Here is a 27,874-nt window from a genome sequence, read left to right as displayed (position 1 = left end):
TGCTCTACACCTGAAACTATCACTGTAAATCAACTACACTTTAATTAAAAAAATTTTTAATTACACCTTGCCTCTAAAGTTAGAGTCCCACAATGGTACACCCACCCAATTAATTAAAAATGATAATGACGAGTGAAACAACTTAGAGATTTACACAAGGTAAGTGATGGGGAAAAGGAGAGAGATCTGCTCACCTGGGAGGGGTCAGGAGGATGTTAAGGTAGAGGTAACCCTTCACCTGAACCATCATATGTAACAGGGGACCCTCGGGGTGGACAGGTGAGTCTGGAAGGGCTGGAACGATGCATTCCTGGCAGAGGGGACAGTGCGAGCACAGGCACGGAGCTGCACAACGTCTGCAGGGTCCACAGCTCAGTGTGTGGTGGTTTATCAATGAGAAGGGGCAGAGGGCAGAAGAAGTTAGAAGGGAGGGAAGCAGATCAGGAAAGATTTTAGTTAAAAAATAAAACTTTATCCTGGAGGCAGGGATGCATAGAAGGGCTTTCAGCAGGAAGTGGATACGGAGTCTGACTGTGTTTTAGATGCCGGTGCTGGATGGTAGAGGGTGAACTGGGACAGACCAGGATGGAATCTTTCCTAGAATCTTCACCATCAGCAAAGAAAATCCACCTCCAGAGAACTCACTTGAGAGAAGGAGATCCCAGCGTGACATCCTGAGTTGGCTTCATCAGCATGGTCCAGACGGAGGTAGCCTCGTTCCTGAGGAGTCGATGACCCTGCCCAAAGTCTGTGAAGACACCCTCTATTTCCCGAACTTTCCAAAGAGAACAAAACGACATGGAGGCAGATCAGGGTCTTCCCAGGCCTGCGGGGTCGTGTCATTCAGGGGACATTATGTTTTGTGATCCTCCTAATATCCCGGCCTCTTATAGAGTGCAACATAGAAATCCTGAGTCTGATGATCTCACAATGTGGGCTTTGTGTTTATTCTTTTCAGAACTTTTTAAGCATTCCCGATGAGATATAATTTATAGTTGGCTAGAGAGAATCAAGAAATTTAACACATCTCATCAAATATTGTTTATCATCAACCACATGGCTAGAAGCTTTAGCAGAAAGTCAGGCCAACATCTCTATTCTGTGTTTGTAGAGATTTTTCTTGTGCTGGTGAGAGAAATAGCAAATAGACAGCAGTCTGATTTCCAGATGGGCCTCAGGCAAATGAGAATCCCTCTTATTTTAAAGATCTTTAGAAGGGGTTTCAGCCACTCTCACTAATGCCTGAGGCTCCAACCTATGAAATGAAGGCTTTAGATGAAAAAAAATCCAGATTCAGGTAAACAGACTTTATTCAAAACAATTATAGAAATAAGTAGAATCATCCAACCACAAGACTGGCAAGTATCTAAAGCTCAGGAGTAAGAAATTTTTCTTTGCAGGAAGAGACAGAAGACTGGAAAGGATGGAGGAGAATGGATCGGTTGAGCAGGTGTGATCAGACAGGTGACCAGGAGATGTCTCTCCTCATGGTCAGCTGATTTCAGAAGAGTCTTCAAGGAAGATTGTTCTCATTGGCAATGCTTGCACACCTTAGGCTTGAGGCAACAATCACTAACCTGTGGGATGGAGGGCAGCTAAAATAGAGTTTGATTAAGTCAATTTAACAAGAATTTTCTTCCAGTTGACAAGTTGAAGGGAAAGTTCAGCTATCACTGATGATATAAAAGACACAATTTTGAGGGACTGTTTCTGCTTTGCCCTAGTTTACATATATATGTATATTTGTATGCATAAATATATAGCAAACATAATATACCTTTCATATAGTATACTACACACATATACATCCCCTATATCTTTATATACCTATACATATCCATAGATATCTGCTCTATACATATCTGCTAAATATATACATTTTGTATAGTATAGTATACTATGTGTATTACACATTTACAATAAATACATTTAAAAAGCCTAAGGTTTTATAAATAAGACCGAAAAAGGGAAATGTTATATTTGAGAGGAATATGGGACACAATCCATATGTAAAAGTAAAATTGGTAAGGTAAATTTCATATTGAATCTTCCCAACCCCACGATCTGGGGCTGCAGAAATGCTGGGCTAGAACTGGTAGATGTTTCTGGAGAGGCTCGCTGCGTCACACTGACTCTCGCTCACCAGGTGGAGGTCAAGTAGAACTTTGATTCAACCTTACTTCAACACTCATGTAGACAGCCCCATGCCCACGCTGCCACACAGCCATACAGGGACAGGAGAGGGCCCCATCCTACCTACCTATGCATCCCCATAGAAATATAAATCCAAAGGAGATGCTGGGTGATCAGGGTTCCTGCTGTACTTGACGGTCATGACATTGAAAGTCGATCGGTAGGTGAGGTCTATACCTCTACAGAGCTTCCCAAAGGAGTTAGGCCCTGGGGGCCCATCTAGGACTTCCACATGCTCTTTACTACAGGTGAGGCTGTTGGGGCAGAGAGAAAGGCAGGCATCAGTGTTTGGAATCGTGGTCCCTCCTCCTGCAGGCAGCCTCCCCAGCCAGGGCCTGGACACAATCACACAGCTTTGCTCTCAAAACTTACCAGGCCTGGTGCCCACAGGGAAGGAGAGTCATCATTCTGAATAGATGACAGTCACCCAGGACCCCTCCACCTGGGCTGCAGGTGACTTCCTCATGTCCCGGGAAGCCCTTTTTAGGGCTCAGGGAAGTCCAGGCACTACTTTGGGATCAGGAGCCACTGTCCTTCAGGCCCTTTAAGCATCACAATAGAGACACCCTGTGGAATGTTTTCTTGGGCAACAACCACTGCGTCAGGTGAGGGGCCCAGAGAGGACTGTGTAATACCACTCCTGTTTCACCCTCTGCATTCCTGTCAGATGGGGCCCCGCAACCCCAGCTTGGTCTCCAGGACCAGCAGAGGGGAGAGAGGCGTCCATCTCCACCCTCTGTGGGCAAAGTGCACCTTGGGTTGTCACAGTCCTGCTGAGGGCTCCCGTCTCTTTCTTCTACCCTTAAAGACTTGATTCGCAACCCTCAACCTCACTTAGCCATCAGCATTTCTCCAGGAGGGAGGCTCGACTCTCTCTGGGTTAGAACAAGGCAAGTAAGGTATAGATCACCAAGAAAACATACTTGGCACACTTTATGCTAGTTTGCTCTGAGCCAGACTGACTCCTTCCTTGATGCCAATGACAGTCAGATCCAAAATCAGTCTTTGAAAAGGCCAAATGGTCAATAAGGGCTATAGCAGGAATATTTTGGAAATTAGTCCCTTGTCAGTTGCATCCTTTGCAAATATTTCTCCCAGTCTATAGATTGGTTTTTCATTTTGTTTGTAACTTCCTTTGCTGTAAAAAAGTTTTTAAGTTTAATTAGATCCCATTTTTGTTTTTATCTCATTACTCCAGGAGACAGATCCAAAAACTATTGTTGCATTTTATGTCAAAGAGTGTTCTGCCTATGTTTTCCTCTAAGAGTTTTATAGTATCCAGTCCCACATTTAGGTCTTTAATTCATTTTGAGTTTATTTTTGTATATGGTGTCAAAGATGTTCTAACTTCTTCTTCTTCTTTTTTTTTTTACATGTAGCTGTCTAGTTTTCCCAGCACCATTTATTGAAGAGATGGTCTTTTCTCCATTGTATATTCTTGCCTCCTTTGTTGTAGATTAATTGACCATAAGTATGTGGGTTTATTTCTGGACTTTGTATCCTGTTCCATTGATCTATGTGTCTGTTTTTGTCCTAGCACCATACTCTTTTGATTACTGTAGCTTTGTAGTATAGTCTGGAGTCAGGGAGCATACTTCCTCCAGCTCTGTTCTTCTTTCTCAAGATTGTTTTTGGCTATTTGGGGTCTTTTGTGTTTCCACACAAATTTAAAAAATTTTCGTTCTAGTTCTGTGAAAATGCAATTGGTAATTTGATAGGGATTGCATTGTATCTGTAGATTGCCTTGGTTAGTATGGTCATTTTAAGTATATTGATTCTTCCAATCCAAGAACACAATATATCTTTCCATCTGTTTGTGCCATCTTCAATTTCTTTCATCAGTGTCTTATTGTTTTCTGGGTACAAATCCTTTGCCTCCTTAGGTATGTTTATTCCTAGGTATTTTATTCTTTTTTGATGTAATGGTAAATGAGTTTCCTTAATTTCTCTTTCTGATATTTCATTGTTAGTATATAGAAATGCAACAGATTTCTTTATGTTAATTTTGTACCCTGCAAATTTACTGAATTCATTGATGAGCTCTAGTAGTTTTTTGATAGCTGCTTTAAGATTTTATGTGTATACTATGATGCCATCTGCAAACAGTAACAATTTTACTTCTTCTTTTCCAATTTGGATTTCTTTTATTTCCATTTTTTCTCTGAGTACTGTGTCTAGGACTTCCAAAACTATACTGAATAAAACTGGTGAAAAGGGCATCCTTGTCTTTGTCTTAATTTTAGAGGAAATGCTTCAGCTGTTTACTGCTGAGTATGATGTCACTGTGGGTTTGTCATACATGGCATTTATTATGTTCAGGTATGTTCTTTCTATGCTCACTTTCTGAAGAGTTTTTCTTTTATCAAAAGCTTTTTCTGTGTCTATTGAGATGATATTATGGTTTTTATTATTCAATTTGTTAATGTGGTGTATCCTGTTGATTGATTTTTTGATATTGAAAAAATCCTTACATCGCTGAGGTAAATCTTACTTGATCATGGTTTATGACCCTTTTAATGTACTATTGGCATCTGCTTGCTAATATTTTGTTGAGGCTTTTTGCATCTATATTCATAAATGATGTTGGCCTATAATTTTCTTTTTGGGGGATACTTTTGGCTGGCTTTGGTATCAGGGTGATGGAGGCCTTGCAGAATGAGTTTGGAAGCGTTACTTGCTCTGCAATTTTTTTGTAATAATTTCAGAAAGATAGGTGTTAGATCCTGTCTAAATGTTTGGTAGAATTCCCCTGTGAAGCCATCTGGTCCTGGATTTTTCTTTGTTGGGAGTTTTAAAATTACTGATTCAATTTCAGTACTAGTAATTGGTCTGTTCATATTTTCTATTTCTTCCTGGTTCAGCCTTTGGAGGTTGTACCTTTCTAAGAAATTTTCTATTTCTTCTAGGTTGTCCATTTTGTTGGCAGTTAGTTGCTCATAGTAGCCTCTTACGATGCTTTGTATTTCTGTGTTGTTGGTTGTAACTTCTCCTTTCTTATTTCTGACTTATTAATCTGGGCCCTCTCTCTCCCTTTTTATCTTGATGAGTCTGGCTAAAGGTTTATCAATTTTATTTATCTTTTCAAAGAATCAGCTTTTAGTTTATTGATTTTTTTCCCTATGTTTTAAGTCTTTCATTTATTTCTTCTTAATGTAAAAAAACAAACAGCCCAATCCAAAAAATGGGCAGAAGACCTAAATAGACATTTCTCCAAGAAGACATACAGATGGCCAACAGGTACATGAAAAGATGCTCAGTATCACTAATTATCAGAGAAATGCAAATCAAAACTACAGTGAGGTGTCACTTCACACCAGTCAGAATGGCCATCATCCCAAAGTCTACAAATACATGTTGGAGAGGGTGTGGAGAAAAGGAACACTCCTACACTGTTGGTGGGAATGTAAATTGATATAGCCATTATGGAGAACAGTAGGGAGGTTCCTTAAAAAACTGAAAATAGAGCTGCCATGTGATGCTGCCGTTCCACTAATGGGCATACATCTAGAGAAAACTCAAACTAGATAATATGCATGTACCTTAATGTTCATACTGGCATGATATATTATAGTCAAGGCATGGAAGCAACCTAAATGTCCACCAACAGATGACTGAATAAAGAAGCTGTGGCATATATATATATACACACATACATAGATATAGATATACACACACTACATATTATGGAATATTACTCAGCCATAAAAAGGAGTGAAATAGTGTCATTTACAGCAGCATGGATGGACCTAGAGCTTATCATATTAAGTGGGGTGGGTCACACGGAGAGGGACAGATATTGTATAGTGTCACTGATGTGTGGAGTCGGAAAAGGTGATGCAAATGACCTTGTTTACAAAGCAGAAATAGACTCACAGACGTGGAGAGAAGACTCGCGTTGCCAAAGGGGAAAGCAGAGGGTAGGGATTAACGAGGGGTTTGGGATTGGCATATGTATTGTATATGGAACTGACAGACAATGAGGACCTACTGTATAGCACAGGAAACTGTATTCAGTATCTTGTAATAGATGGCCAATCTCTACAATTCCTATGAATTTCCAAATTAAAGAAACCAAACCACTAAAAAAGGAGTCAAATAGGGAAATTTTTCAGAATAATTCACCCCTCTGATCCTTATAGAAATGGTGATGCAGAAAATGCCTGTCTCTTTCACCCCTGGGGTGTGGTAGGGGTAGATGGTCTAAATGCAGAAGTGACGTAGGTATCTCCAGGTTGCCTTCATCCCACAGAACAGCTACTAAATTGTGTGGGGGTCCTGGCCACACAGAAGTTCTGGAGAGGCAAGGGCCCTTAACCACAGGATAAAGTCACTCATCTCAGCCACCATTGTGGGCTGTGTGTGGATTGGTCCACAACTGATGGAAATGTTGCTCCTATGTTAAAGTCTGGGAAGATTAACATGCTATAGGAATAACATTGCTACATTGGTAATGCCTCTGGAGTCTTTACATTTCATTCACTCTTTCAACTGTTTATTCATTCTTTCATTCATTCATTCACTCATTACATGAAAAAGTAAACTCCCATTCCAGCAGAGACAAACATATTTAAGCAAGAGTGATGTTATGCTATAAATTCCACCCATGGTCTCCCATGGGATGATGGATGTGGCACGAATCAGAGAAAGATCTGTCCTCCTATGGACAGAGTCAGAAAAGGGGTTTCAGATGTGATGAAAATGTTAGTCTTTGGGTAAAATCATGAACTCAAAATTGGGACCATATGCAGCAGGCAGGTGAGTCGGGTAGAGGTGGAAGGATGCATTTCAAGCAGAGGGCAGTGTGGGCAAAGGCTCGGAGCTGCCCAGTGGTCTGGTGGGTCCACAGCTCCGTGTGTGATGGCTCAGCTCAGAGATGGGGCACAGGGGAGAAGAGATGAGAAGGGAGGGGAGTTCCAGCTGTATCAGGAAGGGATTTGAAGTCTGTTTAAAAAGAGTGAACTTTATCCAGAGGCCAGGGGGCCATTGAAGGGTTTTCAGCATGGAATGAAATGGAGTCAGGATGTGTGCTGGATGGTACAGGGGGAACTGGAAGAGACCAAGATGGACACTTTCCCATAAAACCACAATATCAGCAGGGAAAATTCACACCCTGAGCACTCACTTGATAAACGGTATGGCCAGAGTAATTTTGTAACAATTTTTCATCCAGATGATCCAGACACAAGAAGTTTTCAACTTGGGAGGGGTGGAAATCCTTCCAGAAAGGTCTGTGAGTAAACCTCCACAGTCACTAGGCTCTACAACAGAAGAAAGAAGTCCAGGTGCCCAGAAGCAGCACCAGGCCCACGAGGACCTGTGCCGTCCCTGGGCCCCGCACCCCAGCTCATCATCCTCACTCTCCAGTTTCCGCACCACAACCCAACACCCACCATCCAAGTCTGATGACGCACAAGACGGTGGTTTTTAGGTTTCACTCTTTTAAGAATTTTAGAAGGACCCATACCATTCCTACAATAAGTAGTAACAACTAAAATTGAAGAATTTAACTATTTTTCACCAAATCATTCTTTATAATCAACAGTATCACCAGAATGGAGGTCACAAAGTGGACAGAGATACCTCATTTCCCTGAAGAACTCTTCCTGACGCAAGCCTGAGAAATAGCAAATAAACAGTTCTCCTGCCCCAAAGAAGCCTGACCTCCTAAAAACATGACAACCCACTCATTGTAAAGACCTGCCGTGATCTCAGGCTCCACATCTGTAAGTGGGGCTGACAACATCACTCTCCTCAGGGAGGTGCAGGCTCTGACGAGCGCATGTTTGTAAGGGGCTCAGCCAGTACCGGGACCCGGACATCACTGGGCAACACAGTCCACCTACAGTCGTCCTGCCTCCACAGGCAGCTCTTCTTCCCTCTGACCCGACCACTCATGATGCCCTCCTGCCCTTGCCCTTCAATGCTCTTGTTTCTGACACTGAAGACCTGACGCCCCTCAGCTCTCCAGACTCCAGCCATCCTCCTGTGACGCCCGATCTGGGAGATGTGACCTCTTTCTCCTTTCCCGAGTCAGGCTGCTCCTGAGTTTGGAGGAGGTGGTGGGGTGGAGAGGAGGGACAGAGTCGGGGTCTTCAGAGGTCTGGAGAGGCTTAATTAGGGACTGTGAAGACTTGAGCAGACTGCTAGATTCAGATACCATGTTCCTTTGGCCAGTGGTGTTCCTGGTCCCTAAGATTTCCTTCTGGAGAAGCCATTTTTACTTCAACTCCAAGCACGTCTCTGTGTGAGGAGGGGAAATGGTGAAATGATACTGTCTGACTTACCTTTACTGAATATAGGTGAAACCAGCATGGCTGAAAGACACCAAAACAGAACAACAATACTGAAAACTGGAAGTTACTGTAAGAGAATGGAAAATGCACAGCCCTGTGAAGAGAGCTGAGTGCCAAGGATGGGGCTGAGCACAAGCTGAGCAGTGTCACTGTCCTCATCCCTGGGGGCAGTCCTGGTCACATGGGGGAAGGGCAGTGGTAGGGTCTTCAAAGACCAGCTCATTCAGCTTGGTGGCCTTGTTTCTCCCCTTCTGTTCAGTGTAAGCCAATAGTTGCAAAAGTCAGTTTTCAGGAGGGTGGCTGACTGTCCAGTTAGCCTGGGAATTTCTGGTCCCAGCGCTGAATTACCCAGGAAACCTTTGAGTCCTGGCCAAACCAAGACAGTTGGTCACCTTACTATGACCTGAACATTTCTTGTACATTCTTTAATGAGACCCATGATGAATTTGATGTTGGAGAAAACATATGAATAGAATTCATAACTGGGGAGAAACGAGCCATCTTAATTTATGGAAGTTTCTCTCTATCAGGGACCTGAGTCAGGTGCTTGGATCAAGGGCCCTGATGTAATCACAGGGCCTCCCAGGGTTGACCTGCCCCATGGCTTATCTTCCTGATGTCCCAGATAGGTACAGATGACCCAGTCACAGCCCTGTGGGCATGAGAGTTGGATAGCTTTGGGCAAATTATTTACTCTCCCTAAACCTCAGTTCATTCATCTGTAAAACGGGAATCTGATGATCACTATCCTTTTGTGTTCTGGAGGATAATCCACACATACATGGCTCAGGGCCCAGGATGGGGGGGGGGGTGTCTCTCCATTCAGTTCCTGCCACTGTCAACATTTTAAGATCTTCCTTTTATTTCACAAACTACATGATATCTCTTTCCCCCCAAAATGGAAATCAACAATTGCTCTGGAAACTATTTGACCACAAATGGCAACAAGGACACTGGCTGTCCAACTGCAGGTGGCCTTCCTGAAAACTGAGGAAGCATTGGTTTTGGAAGGCACAGAGGAAAGCTCCCCATACTGGGGTGCTCATCACCAATGCTCTGGAAAATATAAATTCAGGTTTGCCTGAAAGCAGGCCTCAAGTGCAGAACCCTAAAACATCCCCCTCAGTTCCAGTGTCATCTCTGGACTGGCCCACATCTACAGGGAACCCCTCTGGTTAGATTCTTTGGTCCAGGCTTTAAACACAGAGAACATGCTGTCCTTGAAAGAGTTTGGGACATGTCACCTTCGTGTATTGATGATTTGAACAGAAGACACTTGAGAAACAGCAGATGCAGGAAGGGCTGTGATGTACCCATTTCTACCTACAAGCTGTCCACAAACTTTCCCGTGAGAACAGCGTCCATCCTGTGCCAGGGAGAGAGGACCAGGGGCCCAGGAGGGAGGCTGATGGGGATCTGTGCTCACACCCTGACTGTCTCACCCTTTCCTTCCACTTGGCCATATGCACAGCTCCTAGTCACCGCCCACAGTTGTCTGCAGGAGAGAGGAGGGCGGGGGAGGGGAGGGTCTGGTGGTGGGGCAGCCCTGACCTGAAGTGTGAGGAGCAAAGGTGAGGAGCCAAGAAGCACCTGACAGAGGGCAGGAGAGCAGACAAGTGTGGAGAGGTGAAAAGAGGCACTAAGAATGGAGGAGGAGAAAAGGAGGAAGGACAGAACAGGACAGAGAGAGAGAACGAGGGAGAAGATCAGGGTTTCCCTGAAGAAATGGGTGCCTTTTTCCCTCCCAGCATCCGGAATCAGAGCTGGTCTCACTGCTGAATTCACTGCAGTCCCAGTGCCCAGCCCTCTGTAGGGCGAGTGCCTCTCCCATCAGGACACCCTCAGTCCCTACTGGGAGCTGCTGTTTCCTGCTGTTCATTCCTGAACCTGTGTTGCCGCCACGTTTCAGCCCCTGGGGACAGAGGCAGAGAGACCCCATCTGCTGTGGGGCTTCTCCAGGGGCCCCCGTGTCCCCCTTTGTTGATCCCTCCAACTCAGTTCAAGCCAGGGTCCCCTCTCCGGCACACACCCAGTCACACCTCAGAAAACACCTCCACAGCAAAGCCACGTCTGATTGACCTCATTCTCGTCTGATCTGCACCCCGCTGCCCCGCAGGACATCCCAGGGTGCGTTTGCTTAAGGCCGGAGGGAAGCAGGGAGGCAGGGAGGCCCATGGATCACACGTCAAACAGGGGGAGTAGAGAACAGAAATGTTTAACAATCAAGGTGGCCTCAGTGCAGGGTCCCAGTCATTCTCATTTGACTCCTCCACCTCCAACCCAGGGTGAGGGAAACAGTTGATTGGAGGGGAGTATCTAGAAGACAGTCACCCCCAGAGTTTCTTGTCTGTAACAGGCCACCTGTACAGAATCCCTAGGCTGGACAGGAAGCAGAGAGGGGCCCAGGACCCAGGGACTCGGGGCCAGGCTTTACCTGTACTGAGCAGCAAGGCCCAAGGGATGGCGCGGGACAGCTTCATCTCAGCAGGCCTGGCAGCAGCCTCAGGAGCGAGCCTGGCCCTGGGCCCAGGCTATATAGACAGCTGCTGCCACCTGGTCCCCGCCCCTCCCCCTGGGGCCCAGGCCAGCAGCGCTGCAGGAGCTCAGGGCCCCGCGGGAGCCCTGGTTCTAGAGGGAAGGGCGGGACCTGCTGTCACCACTCGTCTCCCTCAGACTCTCCCTGTGTCCTCTCTCACCTGGACTGGGAAGTGTGGCCAGTTTCTTCTCCTCCTCTCCTCTGTCTGTGGTCCTGGGTGAAGGGTGACAAGTTGGCCACAGGCCACCGGGCCCTCCTGTTTGGGGACCCTCCCGCCTGGGGTTAAGGTCCAGCACTTCCACATCTATGAACCTGCGTAAGCCTCACAACAGCTTGGACAGGGGAGGAACGGGGACCCAGAGACCAAGGGACAGGCCCACGTCACAGGGTGACAGTGACAGAACCAGGATGAGGTCTGACCTCCTGGCTGCCTGGTGTCTCTGGGAGCCCTCCTGTGTCACTCGGGGCAAAAGCACATAAACAGCCCCCGTCTGCTCTGAGTGAGAGAACTGAGGGGGCAGCTGTGGTACATATCAGCCCGCGTGTGGGCACGTTTACAAGGATGACACCTGTACATGTATATGCTTTTGCTCTATCTATAATATCAAGCCCACAAGGCTCAGGCCACAGAGTGTCACACTTGTAAGAACCCAGCAGAACTGCCTGTGGAAATAGTCTGGTAGGTTCTCAACACATTTTATAAGAGTTTCCATACGGCCCAGCATTCCACTAGGTATTTACCCAAGGAAATGAAAACTTTTGTCCACATAGATACTTGTAAATAAATATTCACAGTAGCACTATTTATGTAGAGACAAAGAATGGAAAAAACCCAAACGTCCATCCACTGGTGAACGGATAAATAAAATGAAATCTGTCCACACAGCAGAAGTCATTGAGCCATAAAGAGGAACAGCAGCCCAACTGCTTCCCAAGAAGCATTACCAATTTCACACCAACCAGGACAACATGAGTGCCCATTTTTCTCACATTAAAAAACTCTGAATTTTACCAAATCTTTCAAAAAATGTTGGTGATTAAAAATGCTCGAAATACAGTCTCTTCAGCAAGTGGTGAGAAAACTGGACAACCACATGTAAATCAGTGACGTTAGAACACTCCATACCGTACACCAAAATAAACTCAAAATTTCTTAAAGACTTAAACAAGGCACTATAAACGTCCTGGAAGCAAACATAGGCAAAACATTCTCTGACTTAAATCTTAGCAATGTTCTCCTAGGGCGATAGAAATAAAAGCAAAAATAAACAAATTGGACCTAATTAAACTTACAAGCTTTTGCACAGCAAAGGAAACTATAAACAAAACAAAAAGACAACATATGGGGAAAAATATTTGCAAACAATGCAACTGACAAGAGCTTAATCTCCAGAATATACAACAGCTCACACAACTTAGAAACAAAAAAACAAACAACCCAATCTAAAAATGGGCAGAAGACCTGAGCAATCAATTCTCCATTGACGACAAATACAACACACATATGAAAAAAAATGCTCAATATCACTAATTATCAAAACTAAAAAACTATCACTAAAAATCAAAATGACAGTAAGGTATCACCTCACACCAGTCAAAATGGCCATCATTTAAAAGTCTACAAAAAAAAAGTCTACAAATAATAAATGCTGGAAAGGTGAAGAGAAAAAGGAGCTCTCCTACTGTTGGTGAGAATGTAAATTAGTGTAACCACTATGGAGGACAGGATGGAGATTCCTTAAAAAACTAAAAATAGACTTACCGTAATATCCAGTAATTCCACTCCTGGGCATAGATCTGGAGAAAACTATAATTAGAAAAGACAAATGCACCCCAATGTTCACAGCAGCACTATTTACAACAGCCAAGACACGGAAACAACCTAAATGTTCATCAACAGAGGAGTGGATAAAAAAGTTGTGCTATACATGTATGTATATACATACACACAGCTATAAAAAAAAAAAAAAGACTAAAATAATGCCATTTGCTGCAACATGGATGGACCTAGAGATCATTATTCTAAGTGAAGTAAGCCAGAAAAAGAAAGAAAAAGACCGTATGATATCACTTATGTGTGGAATCTAAAAGACACAGATGAACTTATTTACAAAACAGAAACAGACTCACAACAAAGAAAACACTTACAGTTACCAGGGGGGAAAGAGAGTGGGAAGGGAAAAATTGGGAGTTCGTGATTTGCAGATACTAACTACTATATATAAAATAGATAAACAACAAGTTTATACTGTATAGCACAGGGAACTATATTCAATATCTTGTAGTAACCTTGCAGTAACCTAGAATGGAAAAGAATATGATAATGAATATATGTATGTATATGCATGACTGAAACTACACTGTACATCAGAAATTCACACAACATTGCAAACTGACTATATACTTCAATAAAAAATAAAATAAAATAAAATAGACATAAAATATGCCCAAATATTATCTTTTTTTTTAAATGGGCATTTCTCCAGTTGCCTGAGGGTTTGGCCTCTTTTCCTATGTTTCTAGTCCAACTATAGCTCTTTTTTTTTTAAATCCCTGTTAATCCAAATCTTTTGGCAAATTTTCTATTACTATTGCATCGTTCGTCTTTCTTCATGGTTTGTAGAAGACTCCCTGTACTTTCCAACCCATATCTCTATTGCAGAGGCCCTAATGGGTTCACAATGTGAAGGAATTTCTACATCAGGTACAGCACAGGGAAACTGCTTGAGCCATCTGGTCACTCAGACCTCTCCTGGCTGATAAATGGAGGAGGAAGCAAACAGGGAAGTTTTCTCTCTCTGAATATAATGCTAATTCTGCTTCAGTGGTTAAGCTCCTAGTGAATACCGATATAAAATGCAATATTACCTCACAGTTCTCCAGTCTAGAATCTCCCTTTCCTAATCTTTGCAAGATACTCCTTACAGTCCCTTACCCTCAAAACACTCCCTGGCCCTGGTCTGTAGGGAGGACAAAGGGTCTCCCCAGTTGGGTGAATGTCCAGATGGAGCAAACAGGGGAACCACGGGGAGAAGGCAGCTCCTCATCCTCCATCCCAGCCCAAGGAGCCTGCCTGCAGCTCCAGCGTGTCAGGCCCGCTCCTCCCAGCAGCGTCCAAGCAGGGCTGTGGCCGCCTGGGGAGAAAAAGCAAGCACAGTCCTTTTGCCAGGGGACACTCAGGAATCAAAGTCCTAGGTTCCTAAAGTCACAACATCCTCTGGGGGATACCTATAGGTCAACAGCAGATTTTAAGGTTTTTGTGTCCCTCAGATGTTTGTCCCCAAATGTCACACTAGTTTCTGAGGGCCCTGAACCAGCCCGGTTTCTCCCCTTCTAGGCTCCTCCCTGTGCACGGCCCCTGCCCCTCCTTCCTCTCCTCCGTGAGATGCAGCAGTTGTCTCCACTTTGCCCCTGAGTGTCCTCCACCCCGTCAGAGCTTCCCAGCCACTCTCTCTCTGCACCATCCCCTGGATGGGTGTCCTCTCCTCCCCAGCACCAGGCTCTTACTCTCATGGAAGTGTTGAAGGGTGTGTTGGGCAGTATGTAAGCTGCCCCCAGCATGGATTCCCTCCGTGTTGACAGAGAACCACAATTTCATTCAGTTTCTGTTCCCGCCTGCCTGTCCCATGGGCCTTGGGAGAAGCTGAGCCCAGACCCAGCTCTGAGAACTGGCCTCAGTGGTGGAGGAGGTGGTGTGAGCGCCACCAGGAGGCTCCCTGTCCTGCTCAGTGATGGTGCAGGGAGGAGCATGTCCCCCAAACGGGCCAGTGAAGTGAAGGAAAGGTCTGGCTGCAGGGGAGCGGGGACATGTCTGCTCTCTGCTTCCTACCAGCTGAGAGTGAAGCCAGCTCACAAGGGAGGCAGAGCAAGAGGATGGCGGGGATGCCAGTCCAGAGCCACCGGGCACCTTCACCCCCAAAGCGTGCACTCTCCCAGCCGCAGGGTCATCCCCTGGCCTTGATGTTTAAGGCATTTGAGACGGGTTTTCAGTCACATGCAGCGCAAAACATCCTTACTTCTTCAACATCCGATGAATTCTGGGACAGAAAGTCCTTCTAAAATTTTGTAGAGTCTTAGCAGAATAAGAACTGTCTTCCGTTTGAGCCCCACACGCTGAGCAGAACTGCTCTGGCTCTGATCTTTTGTGGAGAAAAGGCTAAAATTGTTAAACCCTGAATACAATGTTGACTAAAGGTGATGATAGCCATTCTTTCTTGCTCTTAAAACTTCCATGGAATTGCTTTTGAAGTTTCAACTGTAAGTTAGATGTTTGCCTGAGTTTTTTTTTTATAGTTGAGCTTTGTGACATTAAGCTTGTTTTCTTCAGCGAGTAGTTTCTAAGAGTTTGTTTATAGCATTAATAGCAATTGCATTTTCTTGATCTTTTTTCTGTATCTTTTGAGGTATTAATGTGGATATTAGTTTTATTCTATTAATCTGAGAAATTATATTAATAGATTTTCTAATTTGAGTTGTCTTTCTTCCTTATGATAAATCATTACTTTTTATGAATATTTTATACTACTAAATTCAATTTGCTAAAATTCTATCATAGTCTATTTTATTTTATCTTGTGTTTGCATCTATGTTCATAAATTAAGGAGGAGGGTATAGCTCAAGTAGTAGAGCACATGCTTAACATGCACATGGTCCTGGGTTCGATTCCCAGGACCTCCTCCAAGAATAAATAAATAAATGAACCTAATTACCTCCCCCTCCCCTGCAAACCAAAACAAATCAAACAAACATAAATTAGATTGCCAGAAGTTTCTTTCCTATACTGACATTACCCATTACTCATATCAGATCATAGTTACATCAGATTATTGTAAATTTGTAGTATTTTGAATAAGATTAAGATGATTGAAGACAGTGATGTTTCCTTGTAAAATTGTCTGCAACTATGGTCTTTTGGAGTAGAAATCTTTATGTTCACTCAATGGATACTTTTCAAGGCCTCTGTCATCATATTGATTATAAGACCACTATATTACTTTTTTCTCCGTTTTTATTAAGGTATAATTGACCTAGAGTACTGCATGAATTTAAGATGTACAGCATATGATTTACCTTACATGCATCATGGAATGATGATCATGGTAAGTCTGGTGAACATTCATCATCTCACATAGAGAACTAAAGTAAATAGGAAAAAAAGTTCTTTTTAACATGTGATGAGAACTCTTGGGAATTACTCTCTTAACAACTTTCATATGTAACACAGAGCAGTGTTGATTATATTTATCATGTTGTTCATTACATCCCTAGTTCATATTCATCTTAAATCTGGGAGTTTGAACTTTCGGATTCCAATTATCCAATTCCCCTCCTCCATACCCATCACCTATGGTAACCATTAATCTGATTTCCTTTTCAATGAGTTTGGTTTTGAATTATAATTAACCTACAATACTATGTTAGCTTCTAGTATGCAATATAGTGATTCGGTATTTCTATACATGTCAAAATGCCCTATGATAAGCCTAGTTACAGTGCCACCATTGAAAGTTATTACATAATTATTGATTGTGTTCCTACACTGTAAACTCCATCCCCTTGACTCATTTATTTTGTAACTGAAGTTTGTAAATCTTACTCTTCCTCACCTTTTTCTTTCCTCCCCCTACCTCTCCCCTCTCTGGCAACCACCTGTTTGCTTTCTGTACTTATAACTCTGTGCCTGTTTTATGTTTGTTCATTTTTTTGTTTTTAGATTCCATATGTAAGAAAAAGCATACAGTATTTGTCTTTCTCTGTCTTATTTCATTAGCATAATACCCTCTAGGTTCATCCACGTTGTCGAAAATGACAAGATATCATTCTTTTTTTAAAAAATCAAGGTATAGTTGATGTATAATATTATATAAATTTCACAACATAGTGGTTCACAATTTTTAAAGGTGATAGTCCATTTATAGTTCCTACGAAATGTTGACTACATTCCCCATGTTATATTATATATCCTTGTGGTTTATTTATTTATACATAATAGTTTGTACCTCTTAATTCCCCTATCTCCTTCTCTCTTCTCACTGGTAACTGTTCTCTTTATCTCTTAGTCTATTTCTTTTTTGTTATATTCACTAGTTAGTTTTAGGTTTTAGATTTCACATATAAAAGATATTATATAGTATTTGTCTTTTTCTGCCTGACTTATTTCACTTAGCATAATAACCTGCTAGTGCATCCATGTTGTTGCAAATGACAAATATTTATTCTTTTTTATGGCTGAGTAGTATTCCATTGTGTATATATACATATAATCACGTCTTCTTTATTCATCTGTTGATGGATACATTTTGCTTCCATATCTTGGCAATTGTAAATAATGCTGCTATGAATGCTGGAGTTCATGTATCTCCTTCTTTAGTGTTTTTATGTGGGTTTTTAGCTGGAATAATATCCAGGAGATGAATGCTGGGCCATATGGTAGTTCTATTTTTAGAAATACCTTCGTACTATTTCTCATAATAGCTGCATCAATTTACATTCCCAACAATGTAAGAGGGTTTCCTTTTCTCCACATCTTTGCCAACATTTGTCATTTGTTGTCTTTTTATGATAGCCATTCTGAAATGTATGAGGTGATATCACTTTGTGGTGTTAATTTCCATTCCTTTGATAGTTAAACAATGTTGAACATCTTTTCATGTGCTTGTTGGCCATCTGTATGTCTTCTTTGAGAAAATGTCTATTCAGATCTTTTCCCATTTTTTAATTAGGTGGTTTGTTTTTGATATTGAGTTAAATGAGTTGTTTATATATTTTGGATGTTAATGACTGATGGTCATATCATTGCAAATATTTTCTCCCCTTCAATAGATTGCCTTTTTGCTTTGTTGATGGTTTCTTCTCCTGTGTAAAGGATTTTAAGTTTAATTATGTGTCCTAAGTTTTTTTAGCCATTTTAATGTAAGTATAATAAATTTACAATTTTGTGTTAGTTTCAGGGGTATAGTAAAGTGATTCAATTAAATAAATATATAAAATATATATAATTTTCAAATTCTTTTCCATTATAGGTTGTTACAAAATATTGAACTTAGTTCCCTGTGCTATACAGTGAGCCCATGTTGTTTATTTTATAGTAGTGTGTACATGTTAATTTTTTGCTTTTATATCTTTGATTTGGGAGACAGATCCAAAAAGTATTGCTAGGATTTGTGTCAAAGAATGTTCACCATTTCTTCACGGTTTCTAGTATTACATTTAGGTCTTTAATCCATTTTGAATTTACTTTTGTTTTTGATGATAGTGAATGTTCTAATTTTATTCTTTTACATCCAGCTTTCCCAGCAGCACTTATTGAAGAGACTGTCTTTTCTCCATTGTATATTCTTGCCTCCTTTGTTGTAGATTAATTGACCATAAGTGTGTCAGTTATTTCTGGGCTCACTATTCTGTTCCATTTATCTATGTTTTTTGGTGTGTGCCAGTCCTATACTGTTTTGATTACTATAGCTTTGTAGTATAATCTGAAGCTAAGGAATGTGATTACTCCAGTTCTGCTTTTTTTTTTTTTTTTTCTTAAGAATACTTTCTCAATTCAGGATCTTTTTGTTTCAATGCAAATTATAAAATTATTTGTTCTACTTCTGTGGAAAATGCCCTGGTTATTTGATAGGGATTTCACTGATTCTGTAGATTGCCTTGGGTATTACAGTCATTTTAACAATATTAATTCTTCCAATCCATGAAGATGGTATATCTGTCGATCTCTTTGTGTCATCTTCCATTTATTTCATTGAAGTGTTATAGTTTTTTGAGTACAAGTCTTTTACTGTCTTAGGTATATTCCTAGGTATTTTACTTTTTTTCATGTGATTGTGAATGGGATTGTTTTCTCAATTTCTCTCTCTGATAGTTTGTTCTTAGAATATAGAATGCAACAGATTTATGTATAATGAACTTTGTATCCTGAAACTTTAGCAAATTCATTGATGAGCTCTAGTCAGTGTTGAGTTGTATCTTTAAGATTTTCTATGCATACTATCATGTCATGTATAGTGGCAGTTTTACTTCTTCCTTTCCAATTTGGTTTCCTTTTATTTCTTTTTCTTATCTGATTGTGATGGCTAAAAATTCTAAAACTATGCTGAATAAAAGTGGTGAGAGTGGGCATCCTTGCCCTGTTCTGCCCTTAGAGGAAATACTGTCAGCTTACCACTACTGAGTATGATGTTAACTGATGACCTTTATTATGCTGAGGTGTTGAGGTAGAATCCCTCTATACCCACTTTGTTGAAAGTTATATTTCCTTATAAAACTGTCAGGAACTATGCTTTTTTAAGGCCAAAATCTTTGAATTACTAATTCCACTTTTTAGGTAAACAAGAAATACTTCTTGAATCAAAGATTGAATGAATGAGTGAATGAATAAAACATTTACTTTTAAATAAATCTTTCTTATTACCCTTGTTTTCCTGAGACTATTTTTTAAAGCTGTTTCAGGTTCAGAGCAAAACCGAGAGGGAGGTACAGAAATTTGCCACATATCTCATACATATTTCATGCCCCCACATGCATCACCATCACTCACCAGAAAGGTGCATTTGTTACAACTGATAAATCTAAACTGAAACATCATAATCACCTGAAGTCCACTGTTTACATTAGGGTTCACTCTTAGTGTTGAACTTATTATGGGTTTGGACAAAAGTCTAATAACATATGTTCATCCTGAAAATGTCACACAGAATATTTCCACAACCTTAAAAATCTTCTGTGCTCCAGGTATTCATCACTTCTCCCAACCCATAGCAACCACTGACCTTTTTAGTGTCATCATGTTTTACTTTGTCTAGAACGTCAAATAGTTGGATCCATAGAAGGGCTTTCAAGAAGCGTGAAAAAGGAATCAGACTCTGTTTAAATGCCTGTGCCAGAGGGTGGAGGGTGAAGTGGAAGAGACCAAGATGGAATCTTTCTTAGAATCTACAACAACATCAGCAAAGATACCCTCAACATTCATTTTGGAAAAGAAAAATCCCATCATGACGTTCTGAGTTATTCTCTTCAGGATGATCCAGACATTGGCAGTGTTTTTCCAAAGGGAGTTGATGACCCTCCCAGTGTTTGCAAAGAGACCCCCAAACCACCAGCTCTCTAAAGAAAACAGTTCAGGGTCTCTCCAGTCCTGTGGGGGTTGTGTGATTCAGAAGGATGCTATGCTTTCTGACCCTTCTAACATCATGTTCTTCCATAAAATACAACATAGAAACCTGAGTCTGATAATGTCACAAATAATGTGGGCTTTTATCTTTTACTCTTTTCAGAACTTTTTAAGAGAATGTAATGTAGTACAATTTATAGTTGGCTAGCGGGAACACATCCTCACCAAAAATCTTTTATCATTAACTACATGGCCAGAAAGTCAAGCAGAAGGCCTGGATAGCCTCCCATGTCTGTATCTGTAGAAGTTTTTCTAGTGCAGGCAAGGGAAATAGCAGATAGGCAACCCTCCTGCCCCAAGACAGGCCTCAGACAAATGAGAATCCCTCTTATTTTAGAGGCCTTTGGAAGGGGTTTCAACCAATCTCACTAATGCCTGAAGCTCCAACCCTGTGAAATGAGGTTTTGCAAACTAAAAAAAAATAATAATAATAATGATAATAATAATAATAAAATCCAGACTCAGGCAAAGAGACTTTATTCAAAATGGCTATAGCAATAAGCAGAATGATCCAACTACAAGACTGACAAATACGTAAAGCTCAGGAGTAAGCACTCTTTCCTTGCAGGGAAGACACAGAAGGCTGGAAAGGACAGAGGAGACTGGATGAGTTGAGTTCAGCGGGTGTGATCAGACAAGTGAGCAGGAGAAATCTCTCCTTGTGGTCAGTTGATTCCGGAAGAGTCTCCAAAGAACATTGTTCTCATTGGCAATGCTTGTTTACCCTACGCTTGAGGCAAAAATCACTGACCTGTGGGATGGAGAGCAGCTTAAATAGAGTTTGGTTAAGTCAATTTAACAAGTATTTTTTTCAACTTAATGAGTGGGGGAAAGATAAGCTAACATTGGATATAAAATACACAATTTTGAAGGACTGTGTCTGGCTTCCCTGGAATACACACACACACACACACACATATACACACACACACATATATATAGAGACACACACACATATATATACACACATACATAATATCTATAGAGCAAACAAAATACATATTTTGTATAGTATAGTATACATTTACATTCTACTATATCTATATATACCTGCTATATATCAATATACATGCTATAAGTCTACGTATATGCTAAATACATACTTTCTGTATGGTATTCTATGTGTATTACACACTTTAATTATATATACTAAAAATACCTAAAGTTTGATTATAAGATCAAAAACGGAAAATTTTATATTTAGGAGGAATATGGGACACAGTCAAATCAAAAAGTAAAATTTGTAAAAGCATTTTCATATGGCTCTTCCCAATACCAGTATCTTAGATGCAGAAATGCTGGGATCCAAGTAGTGTATGTTTCTGGAGAAGACCACTGGGTCACACTGACTCTCACTCACTCAGTGAAGGTGAAGTAGAACTTTGATTCAGCCTGTCAACCTTCATCTGAATAGCCACATGCCCAACTTGCCACACAGCCATGCACGGAATGGAGAGGGCACATTAGCGGGGCCCCTGGCCCATCCTACCTACCTACTGGCTCACCATAGAAATAAACATCAAGAGAAGGTGGTGGGTGGTTGCATTTTCTGCGGTACTTGACAGTCATGACATTGAAAGAAGATTGATATTTGATGGCTACACCTCCACAGATCTTCCCATAGCTCTTAGCCCCTGGCAGTCCGTCTTGGATTTCCAAATATTCTTTATTACAATTGAGTCTGTTGGGGCAGAGGAAAGGCAGGCATCAGTGTTTGGAATCGTGGTCCCTCCTGCAGGCAGCTTCCCCGACCTGGGCCTGGACACAATCATACAGCTTTGCTCACGAGACATTCCAGGCCTGGTGCCACAGGGAAGGAGAGTCATTATTCTGAATAGATGACAGTCACCCAGGACCCCCTCCACCTGGGCTGCAGGTGACTTCCTCATGTCCTGGGAAGCCCTCTTTAGGGCTCAGGGAATTCCAGGCAGGACTTTGGGATCAGGAGCCACTGTCCTTCAGGCCCCTTAAGCATCAGAATAGAGACAACCCTGTGGAATGTTTTCTTGGGCAACAGCCACTGTGTCAGGTGAGGGTCCCTGACAGGAGTGTGTGATACCACTCCTGTTTCACCCTCCGCATCCTTGTCAGATGTGGCCCCGCAACCCCGGCTTGGCCTCCAGGACCAGCAGAGGGGAGAGAGGCGTCCATCTCCACCTCCTGTGGGCAAAGTGCACCTTGGGTTGTCACAGTCCTGCTGAGGGCTCCCGTCTCTTCTCTTCATCAAGACCTGATCCCCAGCCTGTCATCCACCAGCATGTCTCCCACACAGGAGGGAGGACCAGTCCTCTCTGGGTTCAGACAAGACAGGGAAGGCACATCTCACTAGGACACATATTCGGCACCCTTTATACTAGCTTGCTCTTAGACTGATTCCTTCCTTGGTGTTAACAAGGTTAGATCCAAAATCAATCTTTGAAAAAGTCAATGGGATAATAAGGAGAAAATTTCAGAATAATCAATCCTTCTGACCCTTATACAAAAGGTGATGCAGAAAATACCTGACTCCTTCACCCATGGGGTGTGGTTTGGGTAGATAGTCTAAGCCCTGTTGTGAAGCAGGCATTTCTAGGTTGTCCTCCTCCCACAGAGATGCTCCTGCACCTAATGGGAGTCCTGACCCCGTGGAGGGTTTAGAGGGGTAGGGGTCCTTAGTCTCACAAGATAACCACACACATCTCAGCCACCACTCTGGGCTGTCTCACTCGGTCTGCAATTGTTGGAGATGTGGCTTCTCTGTTAAGATCTTTGAGAATGAATCTGCTATAGAAATGCTGTAACTTATTGCCACAGTGTTAATACCTTCTGGGAACTTAACATTTCATCCACTCTTTCAACCGTTTATTTGTTCTTTCAATCATTCATTCACTCATTAGTTTAAAAAAAAAAAAGACTCTGATGGACCCGGAGATTGTCATTGTAAGTAAAGTTAAGCCAGAAAGAAAAAGAAAAATACCATATGATATCACTTATAGATGCAATCTTAAAAAAAAAAAAAAAGACAAACGAACTTATTTACAAAACAGAAACAGAATCACAGACATAGAGAACAAACTTATGGTTACCAGGAGACGCAGGGGCTGGAATGGGATAAATTGAGAGTTCGAGATTTGCAGATACTAATGACTGTATATAAAAGAGATAAACAAGTTTATACTGTACAGCACAGACAACTAGAGCCAATATCTTGTAGTAACTTATAATGAAAAAGAATATGAAAACAAATGTATGTACATAAAAGTATGACTGAAACATTGTGCTGTACACCAGAAATTGACACAACATTGTAAACTGACTATACTTCAACAACAAAAAATTTGGATTTCTTAAAAAAAAAAAAAAAGGACTCTATTCCAGGAAGGACAAACACAGATACGGGCAGGAATGACGCTATACTGTAAAATCCACCCGGAGTTTTGCATGGGGTAGTTGATGAGGCACAAATCAGAGAAAGATCTGTTCTCCTGTGGACAGAGTCATAATAGGGGTTGCAGATCTGATGGGAAAATTTGTCCACAGGTGAAACCATAAAATACAAAATGAGGCCCCTATGCAGCAGGTAGGTGAGTCTGGAAGAGATGGAAGGATGCACTCCAGGCAGAGGGGATGGTGTGAGCAAAGGCTCGGAGCTGCCCAGTGGTCTGGTGGGTCCACAGCTCCGTGTGTGATGGCTCAGCTCAGAGATGGGACAGAGGAGAGAAGAGATGAGAAGGGAGGGGAGTCCCAGCTGTATCAGGAAGGGATTTGAAGTCCGTTTAAAAAGAATGAACTTTATCCAGAGGCTAGGGGGCCATTGAAGGGTTTTCAGCACGGAGTGAAATGGAGTCAGAATGTGTTTAGATGTGTGCTGGATGGTACAGGGGGACCTGGAAGAGACCAAGATGGACACTTTCCCATAAAACCACATCAGCAGGGAAAACTGACAGCCTGAGCACTCACTTGATAAATGGAATGGCCAGTACAATTTTATAAGCAGGTTTCATCTGGATGGTCCAGACACAAACAGTTTTCCACCCGACATAGCTGGAGATCCTCCCAGAAAGGTCTGTGAGGACACCCCCACAGCCTGAAGAGCCTACGACAGGAGAAAGGGCTCAGGTGCCCAGAAGCAGCACCAGGCCCACGAGGACCTGTGCCGTCCCTGGGCCCCACACCACTGCTCATCATCCTCACTCCCCAGTTTCCACACCACAACCCAACACCCACCATCCAAGTCTGATGACGCACAAGACGGTGGTTTGCAGGTTTCACTCTTTTTTAAAGAATTTTAGAAGGACCCATACCATTACTGCAATATGTAGTAACAACTGAAATTGAAGAATTTAACTATTTTTCATCAAATCATTCTTTATAATCAATAGTATCACCAGAATGTAGGTCAGAAAGTGGACACAGATACCTCATTTCTTTCTCCCTGAAGAACTCTTCTTGATGCAAGCCTGAGAAATAGCAAATAAACAATTCTCCTGCCCCAAAGAAGCCTGACCTCCTAAAAACATGACAACCCACTCACTGTAAAGCGTGACAGGGAGGGAGGACCTGCTCCGTGATACCTCAGCTCCACATCTGTAAGTAAGGGTGAAAACACCACTCTCCTCAGGGAGGTGCAGGCTCTGATGAGCGCATGTTTGTAAGGGGCTCAGCCAGTACCGGGACCCGGATATCACCGGGTAACACAGTCCACCTACAGTCGTCCTGCCTCCACAGGCAGCTCTTCTTCCCTCTGACCCGACCACTCGTGATGCCCTCCTGTCCTCTCCCTTCAATGCTCTTGTTTCTGACCCTGAAGACCTGGCGCCCCTCAGCCCTCCAGACCTCAGCCATTTGGAGGAGGCTCCATCCTCCTGTGACACCCGCTCTGGGAGATGTGACTCCTTTCCCGAGTCAGGCTGCTCCTAAATTTGGAGGAAGTAGTGGGTAGAGAGGAAGAACAGAGAGGGGGTCTACAGAGGTCTGGAGAGGCTTAATTAGGGACTGCTAAGACTGGAGCAGACTGTTAGATTCAGATACCATGTTCCTTTGGCCACTGGTGTTTCTGGTCCGTAAGATTTCCTTCTGGAGAAGCCATTTTTACTTTAAGTCCAAGCACGTCTCTGTGTGAGGAGGGGGATGGTGAAATAATATTGTCTGACTTACTGCTGTTCCGTGCAGTTGAAACCAGCGTGGCTGAAAGACACCAAAACAGAGCAGAAAACTGAAAACTGGAAGTTACTGATGGGTCAAAAGAAGAGAATGGAAAATGCACAGCCCTGTGAAGAGAGCTGAGTGCCAGGGATGGGGCTGAGCACAAGCTGAGCGGTGTCACTGTCCTCATCCCTGGGGGCAGTCCTGGTCTCATGGGGGAAGGGCAGTGGGAGGGTCTTCAAAGACCAGCTCATTCAGCTTGGTGGCCTTGTTTCTCCCCTTCTGCTCAGTTTAAGTCAGTATTCCCACTCTGGAGCCAGAGTTGGAAAATTCAGCTCTCAAGAGGGTGACCGATTTGTCCAAAGAGCCTGGGAATTTCTCATCTCAGCTCTGAACAACACTTCTCCCATAAACGAAGACCGTTGGCCACCCTAAAATAGCCTAAACATTTCAAATAATTTTTTAATGAGATCCGTGATGAATTTGATGTTGGAGTAAACACACTGAATACAATTTTCAGCTGAAGAGAAATGAAGCTTCTTCGTTTATGGACAATTCACTATTTCAGGGACCTGAGTCAGGTGCTTGGATCAAGGGCCCCGATTGTAATCACAGGGCCTCCCACTGCTGACCTGCCCCGTGGCTTATCTTCCTGATGTGACAGATTGGCACAGGCAGCCCTGGATCATAGATCTGTGGGCATGAGAGCCGGATGGCTTTAGGCAAACTGTTTACTCTCCTAAGCCTCAGTCCATTCATCTGTAAAATGGGAATTTAATAGTATCTGCCTCATTGGGTCCTGAGGATAATCCACACATACATGGCTCAGTGTCCAGCTCAGGGCAGTTGGGGGGGGGGGGTCTCCACTAAGTTACCTGCCATGTTAGCATTTTAAGACATTCATTTTATTTCATAAACTAGATGATACTTCTTTCCTCAGTAAATTAGAAATCAACATATGCTCTGGAAACTATTTGACCATAAATGTCAACCAGGACACTGGATGTCCAGCTCCAGGTGGCCTTCCTGAACATTGAGGAAGCATTGGTATTGGGGGGCACAAAGGAAACTTTCCCCATCAAGTCTTCTTGGAAAGATAAAATCAAGGTTTTCCTGACAGCGGACTGCAAGCGCAGAAGACTAAAACACCCTCATCACTTCAAGTGCTGTCGCTGGACTGGACCCACATCCGTAGGGTACTCCTCTGGTCAGGCTCTTTGGTCCAGACCTTAAGCACAGAGAAAATGTCCCCCCTGAAGAACTGTAGGACATGTCACTTTGAAACACATCACCTTTGCATACTGATGGTTTGAACTGAAGACACTTGAGAAACAGCAGATGCAGGAAGGGCTCTGATGTACCCATTTCTACCTACAAGCTGTCCACAACCTTTCCCATGAGAACAGTGCCCGGCCTGTACCAGGGAGAGAGGACACAGGAGGCGGGAGGGAGGCTGACGGGGATCTGTGCTACACCCTGACTGTCTCCCCCTTTCCTTCCGCTCAGCCCCGCACAGATCCTACTCACTGACCCGCAATTGTCTGCAGGAGAGGAGAGAGGAAAGGAGGGGCTAGTGATGGGGCAGCCCCTGACTTGAGGAATGAGGGGCAAAGTCAAGCAGGCAAGAAGTCATTGGGGGAGGGCAGGAGGAGCAGAGTGAGGAGAGATGAAAAGAGGAGCTGGAGCAGAAAAGGAAGAGAAGGAAAAAGACAGAACTGGACACAGAGAGAGAGGAAGTTTTCCCTGAAGAAATGGATGCCTTTTTCCCTCCCAGCATCTGGAATCAGAGCTGGTCCCCCTGGTGAATTCACTGCAGTCCCAGTGCCCAGCCCTCTGTAGGGTGAGTGCCTCTCCCATCAGGACACCCTCAGCCCCTGCTGAGGGCTGCTGTTTCCTGCTGTTCATCCCTAAACCTGTGTTGCCACCATGTCTCAATCCTTGGGGACAGAAGCAGAGTACCCCAATCCTCTGCAGGGCTTCCCTAGGGGCCCCCATGTCCCCTTTGGATGACCCCTCCAACTCAGCTCAAGCCACAGCACCCACCCAGTCACACCTCAGAAAACACCTCCACAGCAAAACCACGTCTGACTGACCTCATCCCCATTGATCTGAGCCCCACTGCCCTGCAGGACATCCCAGGGTGCATTTGCTTAAGGCAGGAGGGAAGCAGGGAGCCAGGCAGGCCCATGAAACATATGTCTAATGAGGGACAGTGGAGCCCCAAAATATTTTAAAATCCCAAGGTGGCCTCAGCCCGGGTCATGGTCATTCCCATGTGTTCCTCCTCCAGCCGAGGGTAAGGAAGGCATCTTATTGGAGGAGAGTATCTTGCAGATCATCACCCGCAGAATCTCTTTGTGGGCAACAAGCCACCTGTACAGAATCCATAAGGTGAACAGGAAGCAGAGAGGGACCCAGGAGCCAGGGACTCGGGGCCAGGCTTTACCTGTACTGAGCAGCAAGGCCCAAGGGATGGCGTGGGACAGCTTCATCTCAGCAGGCCTGGCAGCAGCCCCAGGAGCGAGCCTGGCCCTGGGCCCAGGCTGTATAGACAGC

The 27,874-nt window shown here is 43.2% G+C and overlaps 1 protein-coding gene across 1 annotated transcript; it reads right to left on the bottom strand.

Moving 5' to 3' along the window:
- Positions 1–190: 190 nt before the first annotated feature.
- Positions 191–27,810, bottom strand: LOC116667349 (carbohydrate-binding protein AQN-1-like). The gene is made up of 6 exons (XM_032492056.1): positions 27,765–27,810; positions 25,331–25,360; positions 24,134–24,269; positions 21,700–21,875; positions 646–775; positions 191–194 (listed from the first exon to the last, which is right to left on the bottom strand). The coding sequence occupies exons 1-6, from the start codon at positions 27,808–27,810 to the stop codon at positions 191–193; spliced, it is 522 nt and encodes a 173-aa protein (XP_032347947.1).
- Between the last annotated feature and the right edge of the window lie 64 nt (positions 27,811–27,874).

The sequence above is a fragment of the Camelus ferus genome, chromosome 11 (assembly GCF_009834535.1).
Source record: "Camelus ferus isolate YT-003-E chromosome 11, BCGSAC_Cfer_1.0, whole genome shotgun sequence".
Classification (NCBI taxonomy): domain Eukaryota; kingdom Metazoa; phylum Chordata; class Mammalia; order Artiodactyla; family Camelidae; genus Camelus; species Camelus ferus.
This window is presented reverse-complemented; position numbering and strand designations above follow the sequence as displayed.